The 26,827-nt window shown below is 39.8% G+C and overlaps 1 protein-coding gene across 2 annotated transcripts in view; it reads left to right on the top strand.

The window, feature by feature from the left end:
* Positions 1-26,827, top strand: part of TENM1 (teneurin transmembrane protein 1) — a 274,157-nt gene that overhangs the window by 208,925 nt on the left and 38,405 nt on the right. For both annotated transcript variants that reach the window (XM_012001514.1, XM_012001513.1), the window contains 2 exons: positions 20,010-20,376; positions 21,830-22,340. In XM_012001514.1, the coding sequence (XP_011856904.1) occupies positions 20,010-20,376; positions 21,830-22,340 (878 nt within the window). The remainder of the gene's footprint in view (positions 1-20,009; positions 20,377-21,829; positions 22,341-26,827) is intronic.

Below are 26,827 nucleotides of genomic sequence, written 5' to 3'. Positions count from 1 at the left end.
ACCTTCTTTTCCCCTTCTTAAACTCTTGCCTAACGTCTGTCATTGTCTTTCCCTCTCTCCCTTGCCAACCCTTTCATGTTTACAGAATGTCCTTCATCATCCTGAGTGATACTGATACAGATTATATTGAAACTCAACTTCTTCATGGGTTACTTGCTTTTCTTTGTGCACTTCCATCACTCTCCCATGTGCACACTGAAAGAGAACAGAATTAGATCTTTCAAATGAAGGCCATTATAAGTGAAATTCCCTGCAGGGACAGACTTGTGAGTTTTGTGAAGCACTGTAGGGAATCAAGAAAATCTGAATTATAATAAGTTTGCTGAATAAAGGGATCTCCCAGGGGAAAAAGAAAAGAAAGTTTATTTTAAAAGTTCTTGCCACCAAAGATGAAAATCTCACTACCTCCACCCCTACCACACCCTCTCAATGTTTCCATTACTATGGAACTTATCTCACTGTCAAAGCAAAGAAAAGGTCTCTGGCCACACTCCAGATAATTCAGACATAAGGACATGTGGTAGAAGGAAAGAGTGAGTTGCAGGTAAACAGCAAGACAGGGAAGATGAAAGCTAGATATCTGAAATATTTGAAAACACATTTCTCAAGGGCTAGTAATACCAGTGTGCAGTAGGCACAAATAGGTGGGAGAAAAAGAGAGGTGAATAAAGGATAAGATGAAGATTAGAGAGTGGACAGAAGATCAAACAGCAAATTAATGAGGCCCAGGGAGTAGTAGAATGGAACCAAAAAAGTTATTTGGTGGCCCTTATGCCAAACATTTACTCTATCCTAATTGGTCATGGTTAGTTTAACCAATTGAATCAACCATTTTCATAGTAACTATCAACTAATAGATTAGATGGCATTAAAAGCCATACCAACCAAACCTCCAGTGTATTTTCCCATTTTCTTTCACTATTCTCATGCCTAGACCACAACAATACAGCAGCAATTTTAACTGCTCAGAAATTGGCTATTGCAGGAGTCCAAACATAAGCATCCTAAATCAGCAATGTTCTGTTCTATTTATTTGAGCCACATGCACTCAGTCAAACCACGAGTCACAGCCAATTCCTCCTGCTAATCCAAAGGCTCATATTATAAATGCAGAAATGGGAGTGCTGGGGGAAGTGTTAGTTCCTACAAGATAAAGAGGGAGCTCAATCTACATCAACCATAGCAGGAAGGCATTGTTAACTTAGCCACACTCTTCTCAAAGACCTCAATATGTCAGTTACCTTAAATGTGAAAGTATTTAAATCAGAAAGTGGTGACTACTGAATAAAAATGAGCAAACTTTCTACCAGGCATGTTTATAAGCCTGGAACAATTATTCATATTTCTTCAGGAGTACAGAGGCATGTTTTACCAAAGTTCTCTGGACAATTGCCTAATTCACCTATTTTCCTTTGACTGAGTTAGAGTGTTCTAGTAGAAGGAGCATAGACAATCCTGGGTGTGAGTCCATATTCTGCCATTTATTTGCAGTGAGACCTCAGACAAGTTAATTAAGGTCTCTGAGCCTGAGTTTCTCCACCACTAAAAAGTGGGATAAAAACATGTAATGTCTCCTAAGGAGGTCATGTCAGTTAAATGAGAAAACACATATGAAGGAAGTTTCTTTTTTGAAAGGCACTTGCAACTATAAATTGTTGGAGCTGATCAGAACTGAAAAAAGAGACCATATGGCATTACATGTAACCTTGGCTTTTATATGTACATTTGCCACATCAGTTAGGTAGGCATGTGGAAGGAAAGTGGCACAAACTTCAGCCTACATAGCAATCAAATTATGCTGCCACAGAGCATGAGATGGCAGGAAGAGTTGTTTAGACTCTGATTTGACAACAGCACCAAAAGTCATTTAAAAGGCTTTTTTCGGAGTCCCTAGTGGCTCTCCACATTATTACTCACCTGTAAATGAGAGATCCATTAGAGTTTATGGCTGAAAATTACATAATAATGCTAAATAAACACGATTTGTAGTTACCAGGTCTATATTTTAGAAAAATAACATTTCGTTCTGAATCATTCTGCTCTCCTCTGAAAGATGGTAATACAGAAAAAAAAAAGTTAAATCATTTTTGTCTATTTCGTGACCCAAATGAAGGTTCTCTATGATTTTGGATTCAGTACTAGATGTAAAAAACTGACACTAGAATTTTGGAGCTGGTTATTTATTCCTCCTTATGAAGGCTAATTAAATAAATGACCCAATTGTTGATTAAGTGGCCTCTCTTTTTTAATGTGAAAGCACTTGGAAAAGTATGAAGTGCTTTACAAATAAAAGAGATTATGTAACATGTTAATTGGCATCTTCATGACATATTTTCTGTTGATTCATCATACACTTGCTAAAATGGGAGGACACGAGAACCAAATAAGTCTGCAAGGTGGTTTTTCTGATTTTGTAATATCTGTGGTTGTCAGTCTCTAATTCAAATCCATTTTTGCATAATGTTATTTATTGCTTATGCAGCCCAGACCTAGTCTCCTGGCTCTGTCAAACGCAGAAAAACACCTTCTGGAACTGCAAAGAAGAGCCAAACCTTTCTCTAATCCTTTAATAGAGGATGCAAGAGATAAAATCAGGCCTTTAGGGTAGACTGTTCTTTGTAATTATACCAATATGTAAAGTCAGTAAAGCTTAATGGTATGGGAATATAGACTGCCTGGGTTTAAATCCTGGATCCACCACTTGCTAGGTGTGTGCCCCTGGGAAAAAATTTTGTATCTGTAAATGGGGGTGATAATGTTTCTTTCCCCATAGGGAGCTTGTGAGAATTCAATTAGGTAATATGCATAAATCACTTAGCAAAGTGTTTGGCTCATAAGTGTTCAATAGATTATTATTTTATCATTGTTTTTATTACTATTACTAGTAATAGCAGTAGTAGTAGTATTTGACCTTCTACTCACAAAAGAGAATTGAACTGATAGCTTACAAAACTAGAATAAAAAGGACCAAGAAGTAGTTTAGAACTGATAGAGAAATTGTATAATCTTCCCTTCTGTCCTTTTCACATAAGTGTACCTTTTACAGAGAGGCATATATCGATCTGTAGGTGAGTGTGATGGGCTGTAGCAAACATATGTTCCAGAGACTGATCTTAACCTGCTGTGACCTTCACAGAATGTTTTGTCTCCCTAATGCTGATGTGAAGCTCTATCTAGATCACTTAATAAATGTTCACTATAGTCATTGAATGGTGCCCCAAATATTTCATTTTCTTTCTACTTTCACATAGTGTTGTGATGACTATGGAGCTGAGACTGGAATATAGTATGAGTTTTATACATCTGTGAATGTAAGATTTTAGATCATCCTCCATCTCTTTGAAATCAAGAAGTAAAAAAGCAGCTCATTCAGTGGGTGGCCTGCAGCCATTCCAAGTGGGTCAATTTAACACACACACACACAAATAAATATTAGAGTAGATAAGAAAGAAGACAGAGTTTATCTAGGTCACTATGAAGAATATGACTTTCCCAGGACAAAACAAAAAGGCTCCCAGCTAAGTGGGAAATCAAAACGAAAGAAGCTGATACATCATAAGAAGAAAGCAGTGTCCTAGGATTTTTGAAGCAAGTTTGGTCATGAATTTTTTCTTCTGACTAATGACTTCTGTTTTTATCAAGATATTCATGTTTCCAACACATCTATCAGTTTTCTTAAGTCTATTATATAAGAAAACAAATTTAACAAAATGATAAACTGGGAGAAACAATGCAATGAGATTATCCACAGAGTTCATTTAAATATTGTATCCTTTCTCCAAATTTATTTAAACCTTTTTTTAACTGCGTTTTTCAGGCCTGCATCTCTTAGGTAAAATCACAATATAATAACCTGTTATCAGAGATATTTCCATTGCTCCCTCCAAAGTGACAGCTCAGGTTGTTTATGTAAGTAGAGAACAGCAGGCCAACATCTTCAGCTCCAGCATATCCAAATTCTGCTGAAATGTCTGCACACAAGCAAATAGCCAGAGTTGTCAGGGGCCTTAAAATAAAAGTCAAGTACCGTGCTCAATGCTATATCGAAAACATAATTTATCACATAAATAAAACTCCCTCAGCAGTGTCCTCTTTCCACACAAAGGACAATGGCACGTTAGCTCTTATTAAAACTATTAAGCACCAGAGGAAAAGCATCTTCAAAGTTCAGGGCAAGTCACAAGATGCAAGGCTTGCAAACCTGCTTTTGAACCACTCTGTCTTCCACACATTTTGCTCAGCAGGTGCCATGACCTGAGGTGAACCTGAAGCTCTCTAAGATACAGAAGTATCTAAGATACAGAAGACCAACAATAGTGTGTTGCTGTTCCTCTAACCTTGTATGTGGGTTAATGTTGTGAATACTAGTCAAGATGCAGTCAGAGGCCAGGTGCAGTGGCTCAAGCCTGTAATCCCACCACTTTGAGAGGCCAAGGCGGGAGGATCACCTGATGCCAGGAGTTTGAGAAGTAAATTCAGTGGTTAGTGTCTTCGGGTTTTAGGGATAACATCCTGTGCTGAGTCCCAATGCAAGCCAGTTGGCCTAACTAAATTTCAGACTACACTGTACCTTTAAACCTACTCCAACTCTCTATTAATTATGAGAGGGTAAAGTGCACAAATCAGTGCCAACCCCTCTTTATCAAATGGAAATACAACTCAAAGAGAAAGTTATTTGGCTGTCAGCAGGAATGCCATCTTTTCATGCAAAAGTTGGTGTGTTTGGAAAAGTAAACATGGGGATATATAAAACGTTACCAACAGGCTCCACCTGTTGAAACGTGTTTATCTTGAGATACATAACAAAGAGCAGGGGTTCATTTGGTGCATCTCAAAACACACTTCCAACTCCAAATCAATGAGAAGAGGATTCTGAAGGAGTAATTGCAATGTCTGACAAGAAAACTAGCAAGAGTGAATATAAAAGAAATTTAATAGTAAATATATAATGTATTACTGTTAACAATTGAGCACATAGGAAATGTTGTCACGGGGCAACTTCATGAACCATTTGGTCCAGAATTGTGTCTCCAAATAACATATGGGAGAGTCATGTGATCCACCATGAAATCATTCTCAAAAATTGCAAGAATGAGAAGTTTCTAGAGAATAATGACATAAACATGGCATTTCCAGAGTCAGAGAAGCTCTGGATAAAATCATTCACAACCAACTTTATAACATGCAAGCACAGTAGATTTCTGGACTTTCATAGCAATTTAAGTACCTATATAGTTAGGAAGTGCCTAGGCCAGTAAATATGTAAGGGAACTATTTGACTAATAAGTTCTCTGGGGCCAAAATGGTCCTTGCTACTTCCTGTTCACCTTTACTAGTTTTCTGTTACCACTGACCCACAATAGTGTATTGCTGTTCCTCTATCCTTGTACGTGGGTTAAGGTTGTGAATGTTAGTCAAGATGCAGTCAGAGGCTGGGCGCAGTGGCTCATGCCTGTAATCCCAGCACTTTGGGAGGCCAAGGTGGGCAGATCATTTGAGGTCAGGAATTTGAAACCAACCTGGCCAACATGGTGAAACCCCATCTCTACTAAAAAAAAAAAAAAAAAAAAAAATTGGCCAGGCGTGGTGGTGGGTGCCTATAATTCCAGCTACTTGGGAGGCTGAGGCACGAGAATTGCTTGAACCCAGGAGGCCGGGGTTGCAGTGAACCAAGATCACGCAAGCTGCACTCCAGCCTGGGGGATACAGCAAGACTCAGTCTCAAAAAAAAAAAAAAAAAGACGCAGTCAGAAAAACAGAAAGTGCATTCATTATTTTAACAGAGAGGATTTAATATAGAGAATGTGATGCACAGATGTTACAGGGTGGGAAAAAAATGAGAGATAGTATCTTCAGGAAGTGGCCACCATATCTCTGGAGAAACAAAGGGAAGAGGTTGGGGTTGTCAGAACCTAGAAAGTTGGAGAATTTGCTCCATGGAGGTAGGACCTAGTCCTCTGAGAATAAGATGCCAGCTGGCCCCATCTCTATTAAAAATACAAAAAATTAGCTGGGCGAGGTGGCAAGCCCCTGTAGTCCCAGCTACTCTGGAGGCTGAGGCAGGAGAATGGCCTGAACCTGGGAGGCGGAGCTTGCAGTGAGCCGGGATCGCGCCACTGCACTCCAGCCTGGGCGACAGAGCGAGACTCCATCTCAAAAAAAAAAAAAAAGAAGAAGAAGAAGAAAAAGAAGAAGAAGAAGAAGATGCCAGCCGGTTGCTTCTGGTGCCTCTGAGGCAGCATAATGAGACTGATTCTCAGAGTAGGGAAAGGAGCTGGAAGCGCAGCCAGGTACTGCTTCCAGGATGAAGGGCTACTGTTGAGATGACACTGACAGGAACAGAAAGCAAGCAGGAAAGATCAAGTCCCTTCTCCTTCCTTTAGCTTCTTAGAATCTCTTTATTTTCCATATTGTCAGGACCTATCAGAAATCTAGCTGGCAAAAGAAAAATGTAGATTGCTGAGTCCCAATCCCAGCATCACAAAGCAGCATCTTTAAACGGGTGAGTTAGGAGTTGTGAGACAATAGCTTAATAACTAGCACACTGTGCAATGAGGTGTTAGATTTTCATGTCATTGTTGCTACTGGAGTCACTCAGATATGCTTACAGTTTAGATGAAACATTAATTAGAGTGGACTTTTTATCACAGAGGATTTCGTCATTACTGAATCTGTAACAACCTGTTATTGGGAGACCTCAGCCAGAGTTGCTGTTTGTGAGAATGATTTTGCCTCCCCTTTTATTGAAGCTCAGGTATTCACTATTCATCACCATTTTTTGCTTTTGTTCAGGCTTAAGTCTGTAGCCCGCATTCTTCCTTAAATGATTCTGTACACATGGTAAGTGGTCAGGTGGCCAATCTCCAGAGTTCTAGAAGCATGAAGCTTGATCTGGGCCATCTGTTGAGTGAGTGCAGTTTTGTATTACACACAAGGAAGTGGTGGGCAAAACCCGGAAGCACACTGGAGGCCTAATGAAAATACAACCAGTTAAATCGTCCCTCTAAATGTTCATTAGGCCATCTGCTTTTATTAGTGTCCTTATCATTTGGAAACATTACAGAGTTAAGATGAGAGAGACAATCTGTGGAATTCTAGTATAACTTGAAATGAACTTTTGAGTAGAACAATCATGAGTTGTGATGTTTACCTTCCCATTCAGAGCCCAGCCCACTTATATCTTAACATATCCATGGTGAAAATTTTTAATAGTTTCTTCCTGAAATATTATAACAGAAAGAAGGGTTAGCAGTAGCTACAGAAATGAAAACATAATCTCATAGTGGCTGATCAATGAAATCAGACCATTTCATAAAAGCCGTGCAGTCATACTTCTGGCCTGTAAATTGCTTTAGGTGCCAAAGGGAATTGGAAGCTTGGTCTGTCCTGTCAAGCCAATACTATAATATTAACAACCTGCAACAGACAAGTTTCTGCAACTTCTCAGCAGAAACAAATTGCAGAATGATTCCAGGGGCTTCTTTATAAGTCTCTGGCTCCTATGCAAGCAGAGCCTTGGATCTCAAGAGGACAAGAGTCTCACTTCCTACTGTGTTAAGACCAGCAGAGGTCCTGTCCTTGCTCTGAATTATCTCAGACTTTATGGGCTCATCACACAGCCTCAAATTTGATTTCTTATTACCTGGAACTGTACTCTGGTTGCCTCTCCTTCTGTATGTGTATCCCCCACAGTGCTAGATATACAGTAGATATTTAATGAATTCATGTAAAATTAAATTAAAAAAGAGACTCAAAAGAAAAAAAAACATAGTAACGTTTTCATATTCCTTTCCCCACCCCCAGAAGGGCTGAGAGGGTTAAGTTCTTTAGCTGTAATGATAAAACCCGAGAAACAGAGACACAAATAGTAAATCGGCAAGTAGCATCATGTAAGTAGCATCATGTACAATATGTTCTCCTTACAATAACAATCAAATTTACAAACAAATTAGCTGTGGAGTCTGAAGGACATTCTGTAGTTTTCACACTGGGCCTTCATCTCCTGCTGATAGATGACTTTGACTGTAAATTGAAAACTGGAAGTGGTTAAACATTCTGTGTATTCACAAGTGCCATTTCCAAAATTGAGGCTTCAGAGAGGAGATGCAAGAAAGGGTCGACGGAAACTCAGAGCAATTATGCCTGTTATTAAGATGAGGTAGTGGCAATTACACAGCAGACTCATAGAGAGTGTGTACGTGCTGATTGTTCTGAGGCAGCCTGTAAGAACAAACTTTTATGGTACCCATCGGGCATTGGGTCTCTAGAGGAAGTGAAGATTTTCAGCCACTCTCAGTAAGCTTTTGGACAGGACTTATGGCCCCAGGAACTATCTTAGGAGGGATACATGCTTTTTTCTTAATGAGCTTCAAGGAAACCCTTATATAATAGAGTGGTGTCTTTCACTGTTTCTTTCCTCTAGGATAACCATTCTCAAGCATTTTGGTGTCAGGACCCCTTTGCATTTCTAAAAATCATTGGGGGCCCCAATGAGCTATTCTTTTGTTGGTTTTATCATGTGAATATTTACCTTATTAGAAAATAAAAGTGTGAATTTTTTAAAACTGAAGATACGGTAGCCTGAGGTAGCCTCTGGAAAGCCCCACTGTACACACATGATAAAGTACAAAATGCACATAATATTAATCAAAAAATAGTTTTGACCTCATGGACTTTCTGAAAGAGCCTTGGGGATTCCCAGACTCCCCAGACCAAAATGGAAATGCCATATTTCCTAAATTCTAAGACACCATGGACTATAAGACATAACATCAATTTGATATCTTTGGATAATGGGGAGAAATACTCCATCAAACATACACATTGACTATAAGATACATCATCACTTCAGAAAAGTTAAAATATGGAGGCAGTGGGAAATGCATTTCTTAAAATTGAGGTATTTATGGCAACTTACACTAACCTCAGTGGGTCTCTGGAAACCCAGATTTACTGACACAAACATGTTGATGAGAAATAGTTTTTCTTACAGTCTGTTTGCAAGTTATAATTTTTTAAAATGCTTTCATGGACTGAAAACATTACTGTCAATGAAGCACGAATGTTTTAATTCAACAAACGTTTGCCAACTTAATGCCAGATACTGGGAAAACAAAAATGAAAGAGTTCTCATCTTTGCCGTTGAAAACTCATAGGCCTGCTAGAGACCATAGGAAGAGAAACAAGTATTTTAGGATAAGAGAGAAGTACTGGATCTAAATGAATGAGTCATGGAGCTGGAAGAGCTTGAAGTACCCAAAGATGGAGGCCTAGGTATTCAAGAAAGTTTGAGGTTAATCACTAGATTTAAGCAATTAGTCATCCTCTTAACAAAGGGCTGCCCTAGTGGACTTTGCTACATGCGTCAGTCTCTTTCAGACTTCATTTATTTCAATTTAGTTTAATTTAATTTTCCAATCATAGGTGATTCATCCAGAGATGTAAAACTAGAAATCTGTCAGACCAGTTTGAATGTAAGGTTGTAGTGAGTAACTCCAGTCAAGACCAAAGCCTAACAGAGCACTGTCTTCCCTGTGATTAGATTCAACCAAGAATAACAGAAAACCCTAACATGACAGTGATATAAGCAAGAAAGCAGCCAGGCTAGATGTGTGGTTTAGGGCTGAGATGGCAGCTCCACAGTGTCATCTGGGTTCCAGGTTTCTGTATTTTTGCCTTGCCACTCTAACACATAACTTCCATTTTCAAGGCCACCTCATGGTCCACAACATCTGCTAGAACTCTCACTGGTATATCCACGTTGCAGAATGGAAGAAAGGGCAAGAGGAGCTTCCTTCCAGTTGGGTCAGCTCTCCTTAAGCAGCCTTTTTAAGTATCTTTTTGTAAGTGTGGGTGCTTGCACACTTCCTCTTACATATTATTGCCTGGAACTTCACATGACTACAGATAATTGCAAAGAAGGCTGGAATGTCTTCTATTCTAAACAGCAATGTACTCAGATTCAAAAACAGAGTTGGCTGGGTGTGGTGGCTCATGCCTGTAATCCCAGCACTTTGAAGGCCGAGGTGGGTGGATCACCTGAGGTCAGGAGTTCAAGACCAGTCTGGCCAACATGGCAAAACCCCATCTCTACTAAAAATACAAAATAAATAAATAAATTAATAACCAGTCGTGGTGGTGTATACCTGTAGTCCCAGCTACTGAGGAGGCTGAGGCAGGAGAATTGCTTGAATCTGGGAGGCAGAGGTTGCAGTGAGCTGAGATCATGCCACTGCACGCCAGCCTGGGCTACAGAGCAAGACTCTGTCTCAAACAAACAAACAAAAAACTGGGAGTGTAATCAGGAGGAAAGAGTGAATGTAAGATAGAATAGGCCTAGAACCAGCAGTCTCTGCCACAGGAATTTTAGGAACCACAAATTTAACATTTTGTTTTGACCCTGATATTGTCTGAGCTTCTTCAAATTTATAAATAGGAGAGAAAATCCATCTAGATAAAGCTTGGTTTTTTAGAGTTAGAAAACATGATGACACCTAAAAGAGTGATGGCCCTTATTGGTCTTGCTTGCAAAAAGTGGAAATTATTAGAAGATGAAATATACTAGGACTACTTTGGAAGTTTTGCTTTTGTTTGTTTGGTTTTGTTTTGCTTTGTTTTCCCCACTTCCAAAATGTTTTAGGAACATTGGGGTAGATGCAATTTAATCTATATCCTCTGCAGTAGAATAATTCTCAAGATCAGCCAAATTGTTACTCTCGATTAGATTGATTCTAGCTATTCATTTGCGATGAATAATGCAACTTAAGTGTCAGTTATTCTAATTGGGAAGCCATGGAAACAGACTATGCCAATGAATTTGACCAAAGGTTGAGAGGTTCTTCAAACTCTTCAGCCATTATGCAGAGAGATACTGCGTGTGTATCTAAGATAATAGGAAATAATTTGCCCTGTTGACAAAGCCATGTAATCTTGGTGTATTTCATCTTCTAATAATTTCTACTTTTTAAAAGCAAGATCAATAAAGGCCATCACTCTCAAAGGTGTCATCATGCTTTCCAAGTGCAAAAAATACAAACTTTCTCCAGATGGCTTTTTCCCTCTTTTATAAATTTGAAGAAGCTCAGACAGTATCAGTGTCAAGAAATGAGAAGGCCATTTGAAAACTGACAAAAAGTGATGCTAACAATCTGGAGTTGTCAGCTTTTAAAAGTACGGAAAAATTTAACATGGAGCTGGCAGAACACCTGGCAGAGAGCACGCAGTCCCGTCACTGTATCTTCCCCAGGGCTGGCATACTACAGAAGAGATAATCATACACTTCCTGGAAATTCCTACTGAAGAGGACTCACAGATCAAAATCAAACAGAGTCATTTTTTAAATGAGCCACAAGGCTCCCAATGTAGAAAAGGAGGGATATTAGAAGTATCATGTTTGAAATGGGGAGGCAGAACCTTTTGGAAAACAACTGGTTTCTTCAGCACACTTGAACTTTGGGAAAAGAAATTATTAGCACTTGGTGACAATTGTAAAATATAGTAACAGTCATGATATGTTTTTGAGGCACTTCCATAAATGTTAATTTCTTAAAATGAATAAACTGGAACAGAAATAGTCTACTGCTCTATGTCACTAACAACCCCTTGTACATACTGGAAGACGAAGAAATGGAGTCAGCAAAAGACCATAAACATTATGAGGGGAGGAATCCAGTCTGTCCTGACTAAAGTTGGCTCCTTAGTGCCTAGCATGGTGCCTAACATGAGATAAATAGACATTTATTAACAGAAGAAAGGAAATCAATTAAGGTAGCATTTTCTGTAGTTGGAATTGTACCAAGAGTACTGTTACAATTAATAGTGGGAAGTCTAAGTAATAAGCTAAAATATTAGCTATGATATTGGCTGACAGATATATATGAGATAATATATCCCAATATCAGCCAAATATTTCTTGGAGGACATATAGCTTAGAAAGATTCTCAAGGAATGGAATAGATAAACAAGGAGGAAAAGACTGGTGACATAGAATCAGGAGAAACCTTAAAAGCATGACTATATGATTCAACTTAAGAGTTTATGAACTAGCCAAGGAACAGAACAATAGACAGGGACCAGCACAAATACACACATGTTCCATAATTTTCAAAAATAGCCAGCCTCTACAAAGCTCTTTTAATGTACCAAGCACTGTGCTAGATGGTCTATGTATTTTTCCCATCTAATTCCAATAATAATTTTTGAAAAGATAATTATTACTATACTCAATTTGTAAATGAGGAAACAGAAGCTCAGATAGGTTAACTGATTTGTGCCAAGGTCACAGGGATAGCAAATGACACAGATGGAATGTTTGACTCCGGAAATCTTAACTCAAGAGCCTGAGCTCCTAATTACTTCCTTCTAGTGCATCGAAACCTTTTACTAGGGAAAGAGTACATAGCTTTCATCAGATTCTCAAATGGATCAGTAAATCAAAAAAGTATGAGAAGCAGTTTCCCAGACTCCAAGTTCCATGAAGGCAGGAACTATGTCTACCTGGATCGGGACCCAGATATCTGTCAGATGGTTGGATAGAAGGATATATTAATGGATGAATGTACCAATGAATGGCTGTCCTCCAAATTGGTTCTCCTGCATCTAGTCTGGTCTCCTTCCAGCCTGTCCCCCAAAATGCAGCCTAAGTAATCTTTCTAAAATACTAATCTGACCATGTCAGCTCTCCACTTTAAAGCGGAAACTCCTCAACACACACAGTTTAAGTCTAAAGCTATCAGCATACACCACTCTCCATGACTTAATCCAGTGATTCTCAGCAAGAGACATTTTTGCCCCTCAAGGGACATTTTGCAATGTCTGGAGATATTTTCAGTTGCCACAACTGGGGGTAAGGTGCTACTGGCACCTAGTGTGTAAAAGTTAGGGATGCTACTAAACATCCTACAATGCACAGGACTGGAACCACCTGACAATAGTGTCTCAGTGGAGAAACCTGGACCTAGTTGTAGCAAACATTTAGAAATCATTCACCACTACCATCTACCTTATTTTATGCCTAAGAAATCCCAGACAGCAGTTAGTTCCTTCACTCTCATATGATTTCATGCTTCTGTACTTTTGTTCATTCTTTTCCCTCTGCCATGATCACCCTTCCCACCTTGCTTTTTCTCAATACCTTTGCTTCATCCTTCAAAATTAAGTTTACATTTCTCTTCTAGGAATCTTGCCCCAAACTCCCTCCTTTGTGTTTTCATGACATTCTGGGTATACCTCTATCGTGGCACTCATGACACTTAACTACATTATGTTAAATTATCTATTTCTGTATCTGCCTTGAACTAATCAAGAGCAGAAATCTGTTTACCTTTATAACATAGTGCCTGGCATGTGGTCGAAACTCATAAAGCATTGAACTGAAAGATAATAGATGACAAAGAAAAAGATAAATCATTCAACTCATAAAAAGTCTTGACCTTCACAACCGAAGAGAGCAACCTTTAGGTTGATTCAAAAGGGGATAAGAGGAGACCAGATTTGGTGAGATGAGAATGAAGAAATATGTCCACTCTTCTAAATGATGAATCAGATGACATAGGGGCTAAAAGCACATATCTGAAAGTGGGGATGTTAATAGTTTTTCTCAGGTAATTTTTATATCAAGTAATAAACCATATGAAGTACATGACACCCAGCAGGCATTCAGTAAACAGTAGTCACTTCTATTAATCGTTCAGATGACTGGGCCTGTAATTTCATGTGTTATTGATTACATAACAGTTCAAAGGAAGGGTCAGCACCTATTCACATTTTAAAAGTCAATTTAAAGAAAAATATTAAGTCAATAATAGTGCAGGTGATGTAGGGGTGAGGCAAAACTCATAAAGGTGGGCCCAGGGACAATTGAAGTCTGGGAAACACAGTTGAAAAGGAGCTACATTGAATGGTTAATGGGCCAGGTTCCTCCTAGCTGTAAAGGTCTATGACTATAAAAATGTTATTACTATTAATACCACTTGCCATCCCTTACTGTGTGCCAGGCACTGGGCTAAGCAACTTACACCATTATCTCATTTAATCCACACAATAACTTTGTAAGTAGACATACTATGATTAGCCTCCTTGTTTTGTTACAGATAAGGAAACCAAGAGACTCATAGAAGATACCTCATTTGCCCAGGGTTACACACTAATAAGGGTGAGAACCAGGACTCAAACTGTTAGAGGGAGCCCAAGTATACAAATGGTGGTTTGAGCATACAGTATGGGATTAGGCTTATACGTAATTTAGACATTTTCTAGTTTAGTCTAACCAAGGGATTATATTTAGATATTGCTTTTAAACATGTATTTATCCCTATAGGATTCTGCTGCTTTATAAATTGCTACTTAGGTCAAAATTAGCTGGATCTCTAAACTAACCATGGGACTGGTTGACCTGAGAGTCAACTCCCTTCCAGGCAAGTTTTCAATTAGCAGAGGAAGACATAATGCTGTCAAAGGTTGACATCCTGACCAAGAACTCCCTTCTGCTCAGGGTTATTTCTCAGGGAAGGTTGTTGGGAGATGGGCACATTCCACCAGCTGGCGGCTACATGAGTGACCTTTAATGCTAGTTTAGCTTAAATACATTTTGACATTTCAAACAAATTAATGTATTTTTACAAGGTGGGGCAGCCACCACAAATTAGGCCAAATAGTTTGCCTGTAGGTTGGGTCACTATGCAGAGTTTACAGAGCTTTGCTGCTGCTCTTCAATCTCTGCTCCCACCCCCCAAAAAGAATTGTTTATTTACACCAAGAAATCATTTGGACAAATGCTAGCAGTAATTGGGGGCCAACCTTATCCCTACCTCAGTATCATATAATTCTAGGGTCTCTCTGTCAGAATCAGCTCAAAGACTTCATTCCTTATATCAAGCTGTATGTTATGAAAATGTCTTGGTAATAAATACAGTGTTTCGGTTGTGTGAGCATAAGGCACCAGTTCTTTGAAAACTTACCTGGCAATAGGAGTATTTAACATGAGAAGGACATAAAAGGAACTGATAAGCTATGAGAGGTGAAGAGGTCCAACTTCTGAAAAGGCAAACTCTCAGCTACTAAGTAGCCACACATCTTTCATCTGCGGAGATTGCATAGACAAGTTGCCTGGCCAAATCAAATGGGAATTAAAGGGAATCTGTATAGTTTGTATAGAAAATGGCTCAGAAGCACAAAGGGCACTTTAGTCACAGGAAGATGCCAGAGGGTGACTTATTTCATGGAAAAGAAAACAAACAGACAAAATAGCTGGTGTATTTTTGAGGCAAAATTAGATATAATAAACATGACACCAATCGTATTGGTTTAAATCTGGTTGGGTGAGTTGGAGAATTTAACAGCTTATTTCCCAACTACCAGCCTTTATCTCAGAGGCAGCCTTAATAGCTAAAAACAGAATCTGAAACATACTCCTTCTCTGGCTTCTGCCAGGTGTGTGCTGTCCCCAGCCTCTGCCCTGGCCTCGGCTCCTAGAGTGGGGATAATTAGAACGTCATTTCTGCCAGGTTTGTTTTTTCTGGGTCACTGACTTGAGACTCGATCAAAATAGGAGTGTTGTACGGAAATGAATTCATTTCCTCTTCCTCAGCCAGTCCCAGCTAATTTCCTGGGGGACTATGCTCCATAGGACCAGTGCACACAGACAGCTTCTGGACAAGCATGATAGTGTATAGAGGTCCAAGGCAGGGGCACACAGTGGAGGAGGAGTCAGCGCCCTCCAAAGCAGCAGGCGTTCACTCTCCCTCTCAGTGGCAGGGCACTGACATGCAAAGGCCTCAGACAGACGTGCTGAGGAACACATCACCGCAAACTGCTCTGGGAGCTGTTAAGGCTGGTGTTTAATGTTTATCCAATGGCCTCAGTCTGAAAGGCTCTGTAGAACATGCATAACACAAGCTCAGCTTTATACCCCATTAGCACTGAAATTCCTAGCTGCACAGAGGCATCTGGTGCTGACCAGAGAAGGCCAGTCTATGTGGATAGAGGTGGAGGGCACACCGAAACATAGAAACAGAATGAGACTGCTGGATGTATGTGAGAGACACTCAGAGACATGGGCAAAGAGCCTCACATGGTGCAGTAGAGGAGGTCAAAGACAACCTTTATCCTCTTCACAACATCACCATTTGCCCTCCCTAATGAGACACAATTAGAAGAAGGGCCTTATCTCAGATTGGCCTTTATCTACTTCATTACTGATTGCTTGTAAGCCTCTTTGAGCTGGGGAAATAGTGGGCTGCAAAATGCAATGACAGCTCATATCTTGTTTTCAGACTTCCAGATTCCACAAGAAAAACAAAGACTTCTGTGGGCTTTCACTCAAAGCAAAAAAGAAAAATGGCTAGATTACTGTTACTATTTTGGCCATGAATGGGACTTTTTTTCTGCCTTTAGCCTGAAATAAAACAAATAGAGGACAAGTGAGTGACAAGTGAGTGGTGGGGTGGGGAATGGTGTGGAACACAGTTCTCTGAGAAACGCCCAGGAATAAATAGTTACTATCAAGGAGATGTCAGGGCAGGCACCGAATCAATTGCTGTGTCTATAAAGGAACTAAGGTGAAGCCATGTTTGGCTAGCCTGCATGTCTCCAGTGCCTAGCACATCACTTGACACAAGGCACACCAGACACACACACACACACACACACACACACCCCAGTTCTTTTGCTTCCAACTCTTTAACATGTCTCAAATCCATCTGCTTTTCTCCATGCCCATTGTTGTCATCCCAGTTCAGGCACCATAATCCCTAACCTGGGCCCATGCAGGAGCTCCCTAACTGCCTGCCTCCCTCTTATCTTGCCTCCTCCTCTAGTATGGTCTGGACAGCAGCCAGGATGATCTGTCTAGAACCCAAATATGACTATATCACACACCTACTTAGAGCCCTTCAGTGGCTTCCCACAGCCATCAGAACAAAACTGGACATGTGCTTCTCTCTATTACCCAATGTTTTAGTCCGTTTTTTGTTGCTGTAACATAATATCACAGACTGGGTAATTTATGAAGAAAAACGTTTATTTAACTCTTGGTTCTGAAGGCTGGGAAGTCCAAGAGCATGGCACTGGCAGCTGGTGAGGGCATTTTTGCTGCATCATAACATAGTGGAATGGCATCATATGGCAAGAGGACAAAAATATGCCAGCTCAAGTCTGTCTTCCTCTTCTTATAAAGCCACCAGTCCCATCATGGGGACCCCACCCTTATGATTGACTTTATCTAATCCTAATTATCTTTCAAACAGAGAAATGCAAATCAAAACCACAATGAGATATCATCTCACCCCAGTTAGAATGCCTATTATCAAAATGACAAAAAAAAAAAAAATGCTGGTGAGTTGCAGAGAAAGGAAAATGTAAATTAGTACAGCCATTATGGAAAACAATATGGAGTTTCCTCAAAAAAATAAAAATAGAACTATTTTATGATCCAGAAAAGTAAAAGAAATTAGTTTGTCAAAGAGATAGCTGCACTATTTGCAACAGCTAAGACATGAACTCAACCTAAGTGTCTATCGACAGATAAATGGATAAAGAAAATGTGGTACATATACACTATGGAATACTAATTAGCAACAAAAAAGAACAAAATTCTGTCATTTGTGGCAACATAAATGAGCTTGGAGGACACCGTATTAATCCATCCTTATACTGCTGTAAAGAAATACCTGAGACTGGGTAATTTATAAAGAAAAGAGGTTTCATTGGCTCACAGTTTCGCAGGCTGTACAAGAAGCATTATTCTGGCATCTGCTCGGCTTCTAAGGGGGCCTCAGGAAACTTACAATCATGGCCAAGGTGAAGGGGAGCTGGCACCTCACATGGCCAGAGCAGGAGGAAGAGAGAGAGAAGGGGAAGGTGCTACACACTTTTAAACAACCCTGTCTCATGAGAACTCACTATACAGTACCAAGCAGGGACGGTACTAAATCAGTCATAAGAATTTCACCCCTATGATCCAGTCACTTTCCATCAGGACCCATTTCCAACACTGGGGATTACAACTGAACATGAGATTTTGGCAGAAACACAGATCCAAACCATATCAGATACTATGTTAAGTGAAATAAGCCAGGCACAGAAAGATAAATACCACATGTTCTCACTAATATATGGAAGTTAAAAAAGTTGATCTCATAAAAGTAGAAAGTAGAATAGTGGCTACTAGAGGTTGGGAAGATGGATAGGGATAGCCAGAGGTTGCTTAATGGATACAAAAATACCACTAAATAGGAAGACTAAGTTCTAGTGTTCTATAGCATTATAGAGTGATGAACAACAATTTGTTATATATTTTCGACTAGCTGTAAGAGTGGATTTTAAATGTTCTTAACACAAAGAAATGATAAATGTTTGAGGTGATGGATATGGTCCCACCTCCAAATGCCATCAACATGTGAATTTGAGGATTAAGTTTCCAATACATGGTATTTGGGGGACACGTTCAAACCAGAGCACCTGATATATTAGTCTGCTAGGGCAGCCATACAAAATACTACAGACTGAATGGCTTAAATGACAGAAATGTATTTTCTCATATTTCTTCAGGCTAGAAATCTAAGAGCAAGGTGTTGGTGAGTTTAGTTTCTTCTGAGGTGTCTCTCTTTGGCTTGCAGGTGGCTGCTTTCTAGCTCTGTCCTCATATAGTCATCCCCCTGTGTGTAAGCATTCCTGGTATCTCTTCCTCAATGGAGAGACACCAGTCCTATTGGATTAGATCCCCACCCTTATGATCTCATTTAATCTAAACTATCTCTTTGAAGGCTCTATCTACAAATACAGTCACACTGGGGGTTAGGGCTTCAACATATGAAGTTGGAGAGGACACAATTTAGTCCATAACACCTGGCCTCATCACTCAGGTCTCCCTCACACCCAGCCTATTATTAGTCTTACTGAATTAGTTTCAGTAACCTGGATGGGCCATGCTGTCTTTAACCTCTGGACTTTCACCCATGCTTTTCCCAGTACCCAGATTTTCCTCAACTCTGATGCCCCTCCCCGCTCAACTTCCACCCCATTCTTCTCCTACTGTTCATTTCAGACTTTACTTAGGTACCACCTTCTCTGGGAATATCTTGCCTCCTGACTCCTAGTCCAGGTGAAGTGCTATCTTACCCTCTCTGTTGCCTTCTTTTCATAACATGGAGAGTAATTGCCTAATGGTTCCTCTAAAGACTCTACTATACCACACATCATTTGAGGACAGACACTGTGTCGTAGTCAATTTTGAGCCCCAAAAGCTTAGCACAAGGCTTAACCCAGAGAAAGGCACTCAACAAACACTCAGTGAAAGAAAAACACAACCCATTTCTTTGCTGAAAAGGGGAACCTATGGAGTGAACCAGGTCAAGCTAAGTAAGCAGTGTACTACACCCCAGGATTCTAAATCAACAGCTGATGAACTATACCTGAGTGTTCCACAAGGTGGATGCTAGGTCTGTGCTAATAGCAGGTCCTGTTGCAAAAGGTTGCTCATTGAGTAAAATCTGGCTTCTCCAGCATTCTGTCATCCAGAAACCTATATGACCTTGCTCTCCTATAATCTACAGGACAGTGAAAGAGATTTGAGTTATCATAGCTACCAGAATTCCTACAGCAATGATCCTCAGAATCACCTTGGCAAAACACAGATGTTTGGGTCCCCACCTCCAGGGTTTCTGATTCAATAGCTCTAGGGTGGGACCTGAGAATTTGCATTTCTCACAAGTTCCCAGATAATACTGTTGCTGCTGGTCCAGAGAACACACTTTGAAAACTCTAAATGATCCTTCTGAAATTATTGGAAAAAATTACATTATATTGTAAATGGCATAAATGATAAGTATGTTTGCCAGAACATGTGATTAACCATCCCCCCACCACCCTCCACTTTCCCCAACATCACCAATGTTGCTAAAATTCATAAGACAGGGGAAACAATACACCAAATTTTTTTTTCTTTTTTCAAGGTAAAACTGCCTATGGAAAGATATGGTAACCTAACGGTATGTGTTCTGTTCTTTTCACAGGTGCGATTAGAGTGGCCAACAGACCTTGCAGTCAATCCTATGGACAATTCATTGTATGTCTTGGATAACAACATTGTGTTGCAAATTTCTGAGAATAGGCGCGTGCGGATCATTGCAGGACGCCCCATTCACTGCCAGGTGCCAGGCATTGATCATTTCCTGGTCAGCAAGGTAGCAATTCACTCCACTCTAGAGTCAGCGAGGGCCATCAGTGTCTCCCACAGCGGGCTGCTCTTCATAGCTGAAACAGACGAGAGGAAAGTAAACCGCATTCAGCAAGTAACCACCAATGGGGAGATCTCCATCATCGCTGGTGCCCCCACTGACTGTGACTGCAAAATTGATCCAAACTGTGACTGTTTTTCAGGTATGATCTTTTTAGCAATTCACCAGCTCCCCCTCTCTGTTTTGAAAAGAAAAACGTGCCCCAGCAAAGTCAAAAGAAAAGGAAAGTGTTACTTGTAAACATTGGTATGAGCTAGTGGAGAAAGCAATGGATTAGGAGTCAGATCACGTAATTGTTCTCACAACTGACTCACTGAGTGACCCTACGAAAGCTGCAAGATCTCTTCATGACTCATTTTCTTCATTTGTTTAATAAAGATGGCATTGTCTCAGTTATATCACCTTGCTCTTCTGAGGATAAACTAGTATAATAAAAATGTTGATACTCTTAAAAAGTTGAGACTACTGTACAAATGAAAGATCATGATATTATTAAATATCTGTACTTTAGAGAAAGGAAAACTAGCTAAAACCCACATTTTCTGGTTTAGCTGAGGAAAAAATTACTTCCCTATAAGTGGTTGGTTTTCAGATTAAAAGCATGTGCTATTTGAGACTCAAAGAGACTAAGAACAGGCTGCCTTTGGGATAGGTGCACAAAGTTAAATCTGGCAATGGAGAGTTCTCAGGACATTGGTCTGCTAGATACATTGCTTTTTAAAAATCTAAGACTTTCTCCATAACCCATAGTGAAGTTTTCTTCTATTCAAAATTGGAAAAAAAAAAAAAAAAAAAAGACCCTTCTCCCCAAAACATGTAGTGGATATCTCAGATGGCAAACAGTCCTCTTAATGTCAATAGATACAATTATTGCTGGGATATGGAAATCCCTCCCTCCATTCTACATGCAGTACTATTAAACTGCTCATCCAGGCCCAAATGGTTCTCTTAACCTTTGCCTTTCCTTAGGCCAGAGAAGTCAGGAGTGAGCAATTTGGTCGACATGACTTTTGATCAATATTTCCAATGTTTTCTTGGACAATTAGTTTTATAGATATTTTGCTAATTGGTATCTTTCAGTCAAAGCAAATCTAATGTTTATTCCAGATATCAAATTTGATGTTCTGAATCATTGTTGCACTTATAGACTTAGTGTACTTTGACAGTGTGACAATGGGAATTAACAGAAGAAAGGGCATCTAGGCACGGTAGGACTGGAAAGTCCTGAAACAGATCCTGAAAGCCTTGACAAGCATAACTCTCACAGATTTCCGGCCAAATTTTACGTGGCTATCATTATTTGCAGTTCCTGTATCTTACAATGCAATAGATTCTGAACAACAGGATTGAGGATTTCACAAAATTGTTGTAACTGAGATAATTACATCTTACTGTTCATCTGCAGTGGTACTGACTCAAGAATTACAGTCTTTTGAATAATAGGCTCATATCTTTCAGGGAGGGAATACAGAGAATGTTGGTTCACTGACTGTTTCCTTTAAAATGATTCTTGATGCACAGAGCTTTCTGTCTGTGGTATGTTCATGTAAATGCTTATGACGCCAATTGTTAAAATCAGAGCCTTTCTCCCACAGGTGATGGTGGCTATGCGAAAGATGCAAAGATGAAAGCCCCTTCCTCCTTAGCAGTGTCACCTGATGGTACCCTCTATGTGGCAGACCTGGGAAATGTTCGAATTCGTACCATCAGCAGGAACCAAGCCCACCTGAATGACATGAACCTTTATGAGATTGCTTCACCTGCTGATCAGGAACTGTACCAGTTCACTGTAAATGGAACCCACCTACACACCCTGAACTTGATAACAAGGGACTATGTTTATAACTTCACCTACAATTCTGAAGGTGACTTGGGTGCAATTACCAGCAGCAATGGCAATTCAGTGCACATTCGCCGTGATGCAGGTGGAATGCCCCTATGGCTTGTGGTGCCTGGCGGGCAAGTATACTGGCTGACTATAAGCAGCAATGGAGTCCTGAAAAGAGTCTCAGCCCAAGGCTATAACCTGGCCTTGATGACCTATCCAGGAAACACAGGGCTTCTGGCTACCAAAAGTAACGAAAATGGATGGACAACCGTTTATGAGTAAGTTTCTAATTCTCAACATGGGCTTTGTTAGGTTTTTATTTGAAATTGTAATATACTGGGAAAATGCCTTAGTAATTGCTAGGTGTTGCATGTTGTTTTCTCCTAACAACCACCATAAAAAAATAAAAGTCAAGGAGAAAATTTTACCTAATTCCTAGAATTCAGACCGATTTTTCCAGAGCAGTTTGCAGAGCATAATAATAAAAACACAGACTGCATGAAGGAAGACTCAAGTGTGGCACTGTAGGAAACAGGAATGAGGTAGAAATACAAGTACTCAAGAAATTTGCAGCATCCCAGGGAAGACAAGGTACAATTTCATTTAAATAACAAAACTAGAGTATAGTTCTAAAGCAGCAAAGAAGCAGTGTGACTTAACAAGTATTTATTGAGCCCTGTGGGGTTTAATGAATGAATAAATGAATGTGTGCCCAGCCCAGCCCAACTCAGTGTAAGTTGCTGTGGGAGGTAAGAGAGAAATTCAAATATAAGAAGTGGACCCTGGAAAGCAAGGGAAGAATTATATGGGGCAAATGCTGAATAGGAGAGGCTCCATTCCATTGGCTGCTTCTGTAAAATGAAGAGCCAAATGCTCTGTATGGGATTGGGCTTCCTCAGGGTCCCTGCACAAGTTGAATAATCCAGCACATTTTGGCATTTACAGACTGGAACTGTGATAACTTTGTTTAATGGGGAACTAACACAAAGCATGTCTGACAGCAAGCTACTAGGAGGTGCTGTAACATGGAAATAGAGACCATTGTCCTTGCCTTTTAAGGCATGGATGACCTTGTTTGCAAGTCAGCCCATCTAGAAAGCTGGTCTGCTGGCACTCGGGAAGCATTTTCCCCACAAAAGGAATTGCTGAGTTTTTAACCAGTATACTGAGTGAGCTAATCCGTGGAATCTGAATTCAGAGTCTGGAATGGCATCAAAGTTGAAGAATGTGAGAAGTGGAGATGTTAAAGTATAAGGGGTTCCAAGTGTGACTATTTTGGGAGGATATAGAGAATATGTCCAGTCCCATGAAAGCCTCTTGAAGAAAGGGAAAAAACAATTGGCCTTCAAGTTTTGGATCATTTTTCAAAGAAATGCCACCTGTACAAAAGGCCAGACAGCTATTTTACTTTCACTTAGAAAAATGTATTCAGTTGTTTCTGTTGCAAGTCTTCCTCTATTTTTTGAAAGTAATTCTCTTACATCTTAATAAGAGTAATAAAAGCTACAGTTAGCTAAAGATTTACTAAGTGCCAGGTACTGGGCTAGGTAATTTACATATGTGACTTTATTTGATCCCCATAATAACAACATGGGATAGGTGCCCCTAAGTATGCCCACTTTATGGATGAGAAAACTGAGGGACAAGATAGTTAACTTGTCCTGATTCACATAGATACCCAGAATTCAACCACCAAGAGCCTGTGTTTTCAAATACACTACCCTTAGAAAAGATAAAATTTCTAATGAGAAGTTTTAATGTCTTTTTTAAAAACTCAAGCCAGATCACACTGCGGCTGAAATTAGGCAAACAACTATTTCGAAAGCTAATGGTGGAATTCAGTTCCCCAGCAAGAAATGGCTGAAGTATTAACTAGTTTTCAAAAGAACCAGTTCAACCATTCATGTGTTTATTCAACAAATACATGAGCACCTACTACATACCATACAATGTTCTAGGTGCTGCAGATACAGGTATGAACAAAACAGATAAAAATCCCTACTTTTATGGAACTTATATTGTACTGGAAGAAGATGAGGAAGATGTATATAACTTCAAATGATGATAAGTTCTATGGAGAAAAATCTAGTAGAGTAAGGGAGATCAAGTGGGTGGAGCAGAAGACGTTTTTATTTCAGATTGGGTCAACAGGAAAGGCCTCACCAAGAAGGTGACTTTTGCATAAAGATCTGTAGGAGATGATAGTAAGCCATACGAATATCTGGAGGAGTGGGGAGTGGTATGAGGGGTATTCCAGGCAAAGGGAAGAGTAAGTATAAATGCCCTGCAGCAGGAGCAAGCCTGACACATTCAAGGAAGAGTAAGGCAGCCATTGTGATGGACGTGGAATGAGTAAGGATAATGAGGACATGAAATCAATTAAGTAACCAGAACTACTTCATGTAGGGCCTTGTAGGCCACTGTAAAGACTTTGAATTTTACTCTAAGAAGTGGAGCCACTGGAGAATTTTGAGTAAAGAAGTGATATAAGCTGACTTTCATTTTTTAAAAAATCACTCAGTATTAAAAACGAACTGTGTAGTGGAAACAGGGGAACCTAACTGGGAAGCAGGAGGAACTATTGCAATAATGCAGGCAAAAAAGGATGACTTGGACCAGGGAGTTGGGCCAGTAAGAGGTGCTAAAATTCTGAATATATTTTGACAGTAGAGCTATCAGGAATTACAGAAAGATTGAGTATTGAGTGCAGGAGAAAGAGGGGTCGGAGATACCTCCAAAGTTTTTGATCTGAGCAACTGGTTTTCATTTACCAAGAGGGGAAGACTATACAAGGAACACATTATACTGGAAGGTTGTGAGGTGGAAGATTGGGAATTCAGTTTTGAATATGATCAATTTAGTTAGGCATCTAAGTGTAAATATCAGGTAGACAGTTGGATATATGAGTCTGGGATTGAGGAGAGAGGGTGGAGAGTGATATTTGAGATGTACTAGTGTTTAGATTGTATTTAAAACCATGAGATGGGATGAGATCTCTCCATGAAAGTGAGTATAGACAATGAAGTAAAGAGATCTGAAGACTGATCATGAAGCACTCCATGTTTAGAAGTGAAGATGTGGGCCAGGTGCGGTGGCTCATGCCTGTAATCCCTACATACACTTTGGGAGGCCGAGGCGGGTGGATCACCTGAGGTCAGGAGTTCGAGACTAACCTGGCCAACATGATGAAACCCCATCCCTACTAAAAATACAAAAAATTAGCTGGGTGTGGTAGCGGGTACCTGTAATCCAAGCTACTCAGGAGGCCTGAGGCAGAAGAATCACTCGAACCTGGGAGGTGGAGGTTGCAGTGAGCTGAGATCGCGCCACTGCACTCCAGCCTGGGCAACAAAAGCGAAACTCTGTTTCAAAAAAAAAAAAAAAAGAATTGAGGATATGAAGAGGAACCAACAAAAGACACTGAGAAGGAAAGGCCAGTAAAGTGGAAAGAAAACTAGGAGAGTGGGATGTCTTGGAAGCCAACTGTGTTAATCTGTTTGTGCTACTATAACAAAATACCTTATACTGGGTAATTAATAAAGAACAGAAATTTATTTTTCACAGTTCTGGAAGTTGAGAAGTTCAAGGTCAAGGTGTCAGCAGAGTCAGTGTCTGGTGAGGGCTACTCTCTGCTTCCAAAATGGCACTGCCTACTGAGTCCTTGTATGACAGAAGGTGGAGAACGAAAAGGGACCTAGCTGGTTCTCTCCAGTTCTTTTGTAAGATCGCTAATCACATTCATGAAGGTAGAGAAAACATAACATGATCTAATCACCCCTAAAGGCCTCACCTCTTAGTACTATCACATTGGCAATTAAGTCTCAATATTTGATTTGGGGGGGACAAATTCTGACCATAGCACCAAATAAAACAGGTGATTCCAGGAGGAAAGAGTCATCAGCTGTTCCAGATACTCCTGATAAGTTAGATGAGGACTTATAATTGATCATTTGATTTAACACTGTGAAGAGCAGGCACTGTGACACATGGGGTACCAAAGCCTGAGTAGAATATTCTCTTAAGAGAGAATGGATACACAAATGCTCATAGCAACATTATTTATAATAGCTGAGAAATATAAATAACTCAAATGCCTATCAAGTGGTGAGCAGACAAACAAAATGTGATATAACCATGTCATGAAATAGTATTCAGCCATAAAAAGAAATGAAGTTCTGATACATGCTACAACATGGATGAACCTCAAAAACATTATGTTCAGTGAAATAATCCAGAAACAAAGGACCCTTCTGATTCCATTTATATGAGATGTCTAGAAGAGGCAAATCCATAAAGACAGAAAATATAGAAAATGTGTTTGATTGTAGATATTGCTATTTTTTTAAAAGACTGAATGGTATCCTATGGTATAAAGAAGCCGTAATTTAAATATTGCCCAATTGTTGAATATTTTTCTTATCTCCATTTTTTCCATCATAATAAATACTTTAATAAATGCCCCTGAGCATGCAAAAGAAAAGACAGAAAATAGATTAGTAGTTGCCAAGAGCTGGGGAGAAGAATGAATGGGGGGTGACTGTTAATTCGTATGGGGTTTATTTTGGGGGTGATAGAAATGTTCTAGAAGTGGTGGTGATGGTTGCACAACATTGCAAATGTACTGAAAGTCACTGCATTGTACAATTTAAAAAGATGATTTTTATGGTGTGAGAATTATATCTCAATAATAATAATATAGAATGACTAGGAGGAGAGAGGTTGAGACAGTGAGTAAAGAACTCTTTTGAGGAGTTTTGCTGTAAAG

Source organism: Mandrillus leucophaeus, unplaced genomic scaffold, assembly GCF_000951045.1.
Source record: "Mandrillus leucophaeus isolate KB7577 unplaced genomic scaffold, Mleu.le_1.0 Scaffold661, whole genome shotgun sequence".
Classification (NCBI taxonomy): domain Eukaryota; kingdom Metazoa; phylum Chordata; class Mammalia; order Primates; family Cercopithecidae; genus Mandrillus; species Mandrillus leucophaeus.
Note: the sequence above shows the minus strand (reverse complement) of the source record. Positions and strands in the feature narration are given on the sequence as shown.